The 9681-nt window shown below is 38.2% G+C and overlaps 2 protein-coding genes across 4 annotated transcripts; both read right to left on the bottom strand.

Moving 5' to 3' along the window:
* Positions 1–1533: 1533 nt before the first annotated feature.
* LOC109153432 (7-deoxyloganetic acid glucosyltransferase-like) lies at positions 1534–9216 on the bottom strand. Of its 3 annotated transcripts, none has more exons than XM_019301302.1 (3): positions 8485–9216; positions 7441–8379; positions 1534–1703 (listed from the first exon to the last, which is right to left on the bottom strand). In XM_019301302.1, exons 1-2 carry the CDS (start codon positions 8978–8980, stop codon positions 7448–7450), a joined length of 1428 nt encoding a protein of 475 aa, XP_019156847.1. In that variant the 5' UTR covers positions 8981–9216; the 3' UTR covers positions 1534–1703; positions 7441–7447. The 3 variants fall into 3 exon arrangements, with proteins under 3 accessions (XP_019156847.1, XP_019156848.1, XP_019156846.1); XM_019301303.1 differs by lacking the exon at positions 1534–1703 and adding an exon at positions 7188–7230 and having other exon boundaries at positions 7430–8379; XM_019301301.1 differs by lacking the exon at positions 1534–1703 and having other exon boundaries at positions 7295–8379.
* Positions 1631–7051, bottom strand: LOC109153433 (7-deoxyloganetic acid glucosyltransferase-like). Its single transcript, XM_019301304.1, has 2 exons — positions 6534–7051; positions 1631–2644 (listed from the first exon to the last, which is right to left on the bottom strand). Exons 1-2 carry the CDS (start codon positions 7027–7029, stop codon positions 1716–1718), a joined length of 1425 nt encoding a protein of 474 aa, XP_019156849.1. The 5' UTR covers positions 7030–7051; the 3' UTR covers positions 1631–1715.
* Positions 9217–9681: the final 465 nt, after the last annotated feature.

The following is a 9681-nucleotide window of genomic DNA, read 5'->3' on the forward strand; positions in this document are numbered from 1 at the left end:
GTAAAAAAAAATGGATCAGTCTTGTTATGCATTGTGTCACCACAGTACAATACTCCATTCTTTCATACGAGGAAGAGATTGGCCCTATTAATCCTCATCGAGGGCTCCGACAAGGTGATCCTTTGTCACCATACCTATTTATCATTCTTCATGAAGGGCTCACAAGTCTCATTCGAAAGAAAGAAGACGATGGTTCTCTCCTTGAATAGCAATTGCTAGAAACGCCCCAAGAATCTCTCACCTACTGTTTGCGGATGATAGTTATTTGTTCTTCAAAGCCACTTCAAGGGAAGTCCAGGTTTGCAAGGACATTCTAAACATCTACGCTAATGCTACGGGACAAACTATAAATTATGACAAATTTGGGATAGTCTTTAGTAGCAATGTAGAGGAAGGGGTGAGGGAGGAGATCAAGAGCATCTTGGGAGTAAGGAGAGAGGGGAACCAGGGGAAATACTTAGGTGGTCTTCCTTCTATTATGGGTAGGAATAAGAGAGAAATCTTGGGTTTCATTAAGAATAGAGTGGTTAATAGGATCCGAAGTTGGAGTGCAAAATTATATTCTTATCCAAAGCCGGTAGGGAGGTCCGACTGAAAAGTGTGCTGCAAACACTACCTTCTTATGCTATGAATGTATTTCTACTGCCTATTACCACTGTGGAGGAGATTGAGAATGAATGGTTTCTGGTGGGGTAGGAAGAGTGGAGGGAGAAAAGGAATCCGATGGAAGGCTTGGGACTATTTATGTGTGCCAAAGAAATGGGGTGGGATGGGTTTCAGGAAGTTGAGAGCCTTTAATATCGCCATGTTAGCCAAGCGGGCATGGAGACTAATCAAACACCCAGAGTTGCTGGTCTCAAAAGTATACAGAGCAAAATACTACCCAAATGACAATTTTTTGGAAGCTGAAAAGGGAAGCAATCCCTCCTTTATTTGGACCAGTCTAGTATGTTAGAGACGCAAGAAATTATAACGAAAAATACAAGGTGGAGGATTGGAGATGGGGAATTAGTTTTTATTTGGAGGGACGAATGACTTCCAGACAAAGCAAAACCGCCAATCTCAACTCCACCGTACCCTTTCCTCCATGATACCAAGGTGTCATCTATCATGAATGATCTAGGTACGAGTCAGGATGAAGAAATTCTCTACGACATTTTCAACCAAAGGGATGCCCAACTTATCATGTCAATACCTCTATCAACCCACAAGAGGAAGGACGAGCTGATATGGGCTGCTGAGGAGAGAGGTTGTTGGGTGTTTCTTATCTTGATTTGTTATTGTTGGATATTAAAGATATGATGAACATGTTTGCTAATAGTCTAATATTGATATCTTGTTTTTTAAATGTTCAACAAATCAGGCTGTCCATTTGTTAGCGAGGGAGTCTATTTCTATGCCTGAACGTATGGAGTGGAGTTTTCATCCTCCTCCCTTCCTCTATAATGTTCTGGTTCATCTTGAATTAATATATTTTGTTGTTTGGTTTCCAAAAAAAGAAAAAAAAAACATACATGTGTCAATACTCAATAGTAAATTAGTAATTAATGCTTTTAAAGAAGGTAATAGAGAAATTAAAAACGACATAGAGAGGTCAAGCACTGGTGCACTTCTTTGTAGAGGCCTAATGTGGACCACTGAAGTAGGTAGATGTGAGATTGAAAATGCATGGAACAAAATTCTAGTGGGAAATTAACTAGCTATCCTAGGACATTTTACAGAAGTTCCCTTGTAGCTTCATTAACCTTAATCATATCTTGAATCAGACAATCAAAATTGCAGTAAGATGATCCACCTTCACTTATAGCTTCTTTAGCTAACTTACCCATATTTTCAGCCCTCTCTAAGAATTCACCCTTCCTCTTCTCCATCAATTCTCTGATTAACTCCTCCACACTGCTCCTATCACACACATCTTTCATGTCCAATCCCACCTTCCAAACCTCTCCGACAAACCGACTATTCGTTTGTTGATCTGCAAAGAACGGCCAGCAAATCATAGGCACGCCGGCCGCTATACTCTCCAGCGTGGAATTCCATCCAGAATGCGTTAAAAACCCTCCGACGGCCAGGTGGTCCAGGACCGCCTCTTGTGGGGCCCAACCTACAATGTACCCATTTGCTTTTGTGCCCTCTTTTAGCTCAGAAGGAATTGGGCTTTCCTCATCATCTTTCCCTGCAACCAAATCAGACCTCATAACCCACAAGAATTTCTTCCCACTATTAACCAGACCATACCAGAACTCCATCAATTGCTGCCTTGTAATCACAGAAATGCTTCCAAAGCTAACGTAGATCACTGATCTTGGTTCTTGTGAGTCTAGCCAAGCCATGCATGTCTCATCTTCTTCCCAAAGGCTGTTTGAGTGGGTGGATTTAGAAGCTAGGGTGGCCTTGAGACGGGCATGGAGAGGTCCGATTGTGTAAACTTTAGGATATTTGGTTCTGATGTGGGATAGTATAGGTCCTTCCAGGTCTTCGAAGGTGTTGAGTATGAGCCCTCGAACTTGAACGGCAAGCCGGGTTTCGGTATATAAAAGAACTGCCATGTCTTCATCTCTGCAAAAAGGAGGAAGATCTCTAACCCTCAAAAAATCTTCCATTCCCTTAACCTTTGTTATTGGTGATGAGTCTATTCCATTCCCTGCATGTCATGGTGGATATATGGTGTCAATGTCTAGAGAAGATATATATTTATGGGTGAATAATGTAGCAATTTTCCATTTAGTATAATATGCTATATATTATTTAAATATTGAGTCAATAAGTGAATTAATAAAATAAGGTAGGTTAGATATACATGTTGATTTAAATTGGTTATCCACTTATAATGACGGGATTCAAAATTATCCTCTCATAGTTCCTTAGACTGATTTCACTACACCATCTAATTTTTAGAAGAGAAGTATGTTGTAAACGAAACAAATAATGTTTTTTTTTGTAAGTCCATTATTCCAAAGGCAACACTAGTGGGCTATTTGGTGTAGGGGTGACCGCAGTTTTGATTTTAATTTTGATCAATTTTGATTTCGCAAATGGTCAAACCGGAACCGAAACCTTATATTAAGGTTCCGGTTCTAACCGGATTTAGAAAAAAAAAATAAAAAATTGGCCAATGGACATGCTATTCGCCAGTAATAGCATGGCCATTAGCGGAAGTAGGCCACTGGCGTGCCTGGGGTCTATTTGAAAATGGCTTTTCAAATTTAAACTTTAAGTTTTGTTTTGTTTTTTTTTTTTCGGTTTGGAACTGGAACTGTCCGGTTCCGATTTCCTAATTACACAAACTTTAACTGAAATTGGAGCCGTACGAACGGTTTGGTTCCGGTTCCGTTTGTACAGTGCACGATTTCGGTTCGAATTTTCAGTTCGAATCGAACTGTGGTCACTACTAATTTGGTGTGATGTTGCAATTCAAATACAACATAATTATTTGGTCACCCAAATTACAGTGCATAAAACTTTTTCACAATTTTTTCCTTAGTTGTGAGGAAAAAGTTTATCAATGGGAGGGGGTGGTATTTTTCTTTCTATGAAACTTAGGAACAAAAAGTGATTTGACAATACTATTTTGCCCTTGTGATTTATTCTTACTTTTATTATCATTATTAGCAGTCGTCGTTATATCGTGGACCATATGGTCCAAAAACGGCGCCGTTTCTTTAAGTAAAGAAACCATTGCCGTTACATCACTACTGGAAATCTTTAATTTTCAGACCACCTAAAAAATGGTTGAAGAAGTGACATTTTTAAATTTTTTGTCGAAGGATTATAATAGGGAAAGAGGTCAGAATTTCCGACCACCTTTACTTACTAGTCGGAAATACCGACCACAAAGTAAAGGTGGTCGACAAAAAAATTCGGTCGTTTAAATTTTTAAACCAGATTGGGAATTTCCGCCCATCTTTCTAGTAGTCGATTTTTCCGACCACTTTACAAAATTGGATGCTATTTCTGACTACCTTTTCCGGTGGTCGGAAATTCCTTGATTTCCAGCCGTGTATCTTAATGGAGCATGTATTTTTTGTGTATTAATTACAAAATGAAACTAAAGTGTATCTAAAATGAAATTGTCTTACATATTGTTTTTATATTATCAAATGAAACTGAAATTGAATTGAAATGAAATTGTAGTTGTGTTGAAATGAAACTGCCGTAATGTATATAAAATAAAACTGAATAACAATTTCACATATTTTTGAGTGTATATTGTCCAATGAAACTATAGTTATATCGAAATAATATTGTAGTTGTAATGAAACTATTGTACAGTGTATATAAAGTGAAAGTGAATAACAGTTTCACATATTTGAGTGTATAATGTCGAATGAAATTGTAGTTATATCGAAATGAAACTGTAGTTGTGTTGAAATTAAACTGTAGTGTATATAAAATGAAACTGAATAACAGTTTCACATATTTGAGTGTATAATGTCGAATGAAACTGTAGTTATATCGAAATGATACTATAGTTGTGTTGTACAATAATATAACTATAGTGTATACAAAATGCAACTGAATAACAGTTTCACATATAATTTGATTGTATATTGTCGAATGAAACTGTAGTTATATCGAAATGATACTGTAGTTGTGTTGAAATGAAATTGCAGTATATATATAATATGAAACTGAATATGTTATACAAACAGAGCTACTTTACGCGGAACGGCGCTGACGGGTGTCGTTTCTTTTCATTAAAAGAAACAGCACCGTTTTGGACTATGGTCCACGGTATAATTTGCCCGTGTGCATATATGTTTTTATACTCATTATTTTTACAATTCTAAATCCAACCAAACAATGAAATTCATATTTCCAATAATTTTTTTTCGTCCAACTAAACGATGAAATCAATCAATCTAATAATTGATTTTTCAGGAACTTCCTATTCCATTATTGCTTAAATCTTTGTCAAGAACGGGCAAATTATTGCATGGACCATGAATATCAGGTACATTTTTAATATACTAAGAGTATATTATTTTTGTATTGAAGGTACATTATATAAAATAATATACCCTTAGTATATTAAAAATGTACTTTCAAAAATATACTTTATGTACATAAATAATGTACCCTTAGTATATTAAAAATGTATTTTTTATTTATGATTCACACAATTGTGTGGACTATGGTTAGGGATGGAAATTTCAATCCGCCCCGCGGATATCCACCCGAATCCACCCCGCATGGATCGGGTTTTTTTAGGTGATGGTGGGTGGTGGGTCGGGGGTGGGTCTTAAAAAAGTAAACCCGCGGTGGGTCGGGTTGGATTCGGGTTCTATGTACAAAACCCGCATAGAACCCCACCCGACCCACCATGTGTATGTGTATATATATAATAGTATAAGTACTAGTATGTAGTTATTTATAAAAGTTTATATAACTTTGTGTATCTATTTACTATTTTTTATATCTAAACTACTAAGTTTATTTTTAAAAATTAACAATTTAGTTATTATATTTAAATATTTCTATTATTTTATGTTGTAGTATCACTATATGAATTTTATTATTTTATTATGTGTAAGCAATTTAAATATTATTTTTTTAAAAAAATTATAAGATAATAAGTGGTGGGTACCCGTAGTGGGCACCCGCACCCGGTGAGGTGGGGGTGGATTTTGAAAAAGTCCACCCGATGCGGGTTGGAGGTGAGGGTGGGTGGAGAAAATAAATGGTGGGTCGGGTGATGGATGTAGCCATCCCCGACCCATTGCCATCCCTAACTATGGCCCATGCAATAATGATTGTTCATACTTGGTATACTCCAAATTTTTACTCCTTACACTACTTTGATAAATATACTCAATCATTGTTTGCTAGTGAGTATAACTATTAAGTTTTAGGAATAAGGGTCAAATAGGTCATCTAACTGCACACAATAATGCAATTAGGCCACTGAACCTAAAAAAGCAACAATTAGATCCCTAAACTAACTATTTTCTTACAATTAGTCTAATTTGTAGGTTTTCTAAGTTGCTAGCAGGTCACCTTTAATTTAAAATATTTTTTAAAATTTAAAATATTTTTTAAAATATTTATTATTTAAAATAATTATTTAAAAAAAAAAAACAGATCGTCTCGGGCCATGAATTCGTCTCCATGGCCGGAGATGAAGAGTCTCTTCGTCTCCGGCCATGGAGACAAAGAGTCTCTTCGGAGACGAAGAAGTTATCTTCGTCTCCATGGCCGGAGACGAAGATAACTTCTTCGTCTCTGGCCGGAGGCGAAGATAACTTCTTCGTCTCTGGCCATGAAGACGAATCCATGGCCAGAGATGATCTTTTTTTTTTTTTTAAATTTTAAATAATAAATATTTTAAATTTAAAGAAATATTTTAAATTAAATGTAACTTACTAGCAACCTAAAAAACTTACAAATTAGATTAATTGTAAAAAAATGGTTAGTTTAGGGATCTAATTGTTACTTTTTTAGATTCAGTGACCTAATTGCATTATTGTGTGTCGTTTGATGGTCTATTTGACCCTTATTCCTAAGTTTTATTGAAGAAGATAGGAAGAAGAAACCTTTGATGGGTAGCTCGCCGGCTTCAAAGAGATCCGGCAAGGAGAAGTAAGTCCAGAAGGCGCAGGCGCTGATAGTACGAAAATAGTAAACCGGAAGATGATTGAAACATTCTTCACTAACATCTAAGGCGATGCTAACCAGTAAATCCGAGATGAAGCAGGTGAAGGGCAGGCCGGAATCGTGATTCTGGGCTATATATTGCTTCAAGAATGGCTTCCCTATTGTGTGCAGGGAGTGACAGAGCTCTAGCAATCCTTCCTTGGAATCGAGAGCACCGTCATAGATTCCGGGAGGGAAGCTCTGGAGGCGGAAACGGGTGGTGAAACGGCCGGAGTCGACGTCGGTGAGAGCCAGAAGGCGAGCGTGAATGTTGGAGGGGACAAAGAAAGTGATATGGAAGTTGGAAAGATCTAAAAGGTGGGCAAGTTTGAGCATGGAGTTGAGATGGCTTTGTGCTGGGAAAGGGAAAATCAGTATATGACCAATAAACTCCATTTTTCTTCCTTTTACATACTCTTCAACCTCTGCCACACATGCATAAATATATCATCCTCTGATCTGTGCTAGGATAAAGTGCGGCAGTCTCCTCTCACACAAAAGTGAAAATAAATCCGGATCGTTGGATGAATTCAAATCTCTGAAAATTAATAAAATTGAGAAAAGAAAACGGTGTCATTTTGATAATTTTTTTTTACACTATTCGCCAGTATGCTGTGGTGCTCTAAGGTGAAGGAGAAAAGCAACAGATAACATGAGTCAATACTCAATTATTAATGCTTTTAAAGAAGGTAACAGAGAAAAAGGACACAGAAAAGAGGCCTAATGTGGACCACTGAAGCCGGTACAGTAGGTGAGATTGAAAATGCATGGAACAAAGTCCTAGTGGGAAATTAACTAGCTAAGCTAGGACATTTTACAGAGGTTTCCTTGTAGCTTCATTAACTTTAATCATATCTTGAATCAGACAATCAAAATTACAGTAAGATGATCCACCTTCACTAATAGCTTCTTTAGCTAACTTACCCATATTTTCAGCCCTCTCCAAGAACTCACCCTCCCTCTTCTCCATCAATTCTCTTATTAACTTCTCCACACTGCTTCTATCACACACATCTTTCATGTCCAATCCCACCTTCCAAACCTCTCCCACAAACCGACTATTCATCTGTTGATCTGCAAAGAACGGCCAGCAAATCATAGGCACACCGGCTGTTATACTCTCCAGTGTGGAATTCCATCCAGAATGCGTTAAAAACCCTCCAATAGCCGGATGGTCCAGGACCGCCTCTTGTGGGGCCCATCCTACAATATACCCATTTGCTTTTGTGCCCTCTTCTAGTTCTAAAGGAATTGGGCTTTCCTCATCATCTTTCCCAGCTGCAACCAAATCAGACCTCATAACCCACAAGAATTTCTTCCCACTATTAACCAGACCATACCAGAACTCCATCAATTGCTGCCTTGTAATCACAGAAATGCTTCCAAAGCTCACGTAGATCACTGATTTTGGTTGTTGTGAGTCCAGCCAAGCCATGCAGGTCTCATCTTCTTGCAAAAGGCTATTTGAGTGGGTGGATTTGGAAGGTAGGGTGGCCTTGAGACGGGCATGGAGTGGTCCGATTGTGTAAACTTTAGGACATTTGGTTCTGATTTGGGATAGTATTGGTCCCTCGAGATCTTCGAAGGTGTTGAGTATGAGCCCTCGAGCTTGAACGGCTAGCCGGGTTTCAGTATAGAAAAGAACTGCCAGGTCTTCATCTCTGCAAAAAGGAGGAAGATCTCTAACCCTCATAAAATCTTCCATTCCCTTAATCTTTGTTATTGGTGATGAGTCTATTACATTCTCTGCATTTCATGGTGGATATATTATTTAAGTATTGAGTCAATAAGTTATTTAATCAAAGTTAGATATTCAGTTTTATTGAAGAAGATGAGAGGAAGAAAACAAACCTTTGATGGGTAGCTCGCCGGCTTCAAAGAGATCCGGCAAGGAGAAGTAAGCCCAGAAGGCGCAGGCGCTGATAGTACGAAAATAGTAAACCGGCAGATTGAAACACTCTTCACCAACAACATCATAGGCGATGCTAAGCTGGAAATCCGATATGAAAGCCGTGAAGGGCAGACCGGAATTCCGGTTCTGGGCTAAACAATCCCTCAAGAATGGCTTCGCTATTCTGTTCAGAGAGTCACAGAGCTCCATGAATCCTTCCTTTGAATCTATAGCACCCTCATAGATTCCGGCGGGGAAGCTCTGGAGCCGGAAACGGGGGCTGAAACGGCCGGAGTTGACGTCGGTGTGAGCCAGAAGGCGAGCGTGAATGTTGGAGGGGACAAAGAAGGTGATATGGAAGTTGGAAAGATCGAAAAGGTGAGCAAGTTTGAGCATGGAGTTGACATGGCCCTGAATTGGGAAAGGGAAAATCAGTATGTGACCAATAAACTCCATTTCTGATCTTCCTTTTAGTCTTCAACCTCTGCCACACATACATAAACACAATATAAATATATCATCCTCTATGTGAATCAAATCAGGTGCATTAGACTCCTCCCACACAAAGGTACAAACAAATCGGAATCATTGGATGAGCTCGGATCATAGAAAATTAATAAAACAGAGGAAAAAACATGGTTGTACCATTTTAATAATTTTTTACACCAAGCATACCTAGAACACTTAATACTGTTCTGTGCTACGCTACGAGTTGGTCTGTGGTGTATCACCAAATGTTGGTCTTTGGTGCACACAAAAAATATTTGGCGGTGCATTTTATTCAAATCATTGAAATTATAAAAGGTGAATATATATATATATATATATATATATATATATATATTGGTTCCAGTGAGGTCAGGTCTTCCCGTGCGGTCAGTGCGGCATACACCATTACGTAGCATAAATGCACCACACAGTGTTCGTAAATACACTGTTATGTGTGGTGTAACTTTTTTTTTTGTGGTGTATTTTTTGGCATTTCATTCTGGTGTATTTTCGAACACTGTATGATGCATTTATGCATACCTAATGGTGTATGCCGCACTGACCGCACGGGGAGGCATGACCTCACATGAACCAAAATCTATATATATGTGTGTGTGTGTGTGTGTGTATTTAGGATCAAGTGCACATGTCACTTCTCGTGCGAAAAT

Source organism: Ipomoea nil, unplaced genomic scaffold (assembly GCF_001879475.1).
Source record: "Ipomoea nil cultivar Tokyo-kokei standard unplaced genomic scaffold, Asagao_1.1 scaffold2484, whole genome shotgun sequence".
NCBI classification, from domain to species: domain Eukaryota; kingdom Viridiplantae; phylum Streptophyta; class Magnoliopsida; order Solanales; family Convolvulaceae; genus Ipomoea; species Ipomoea nil.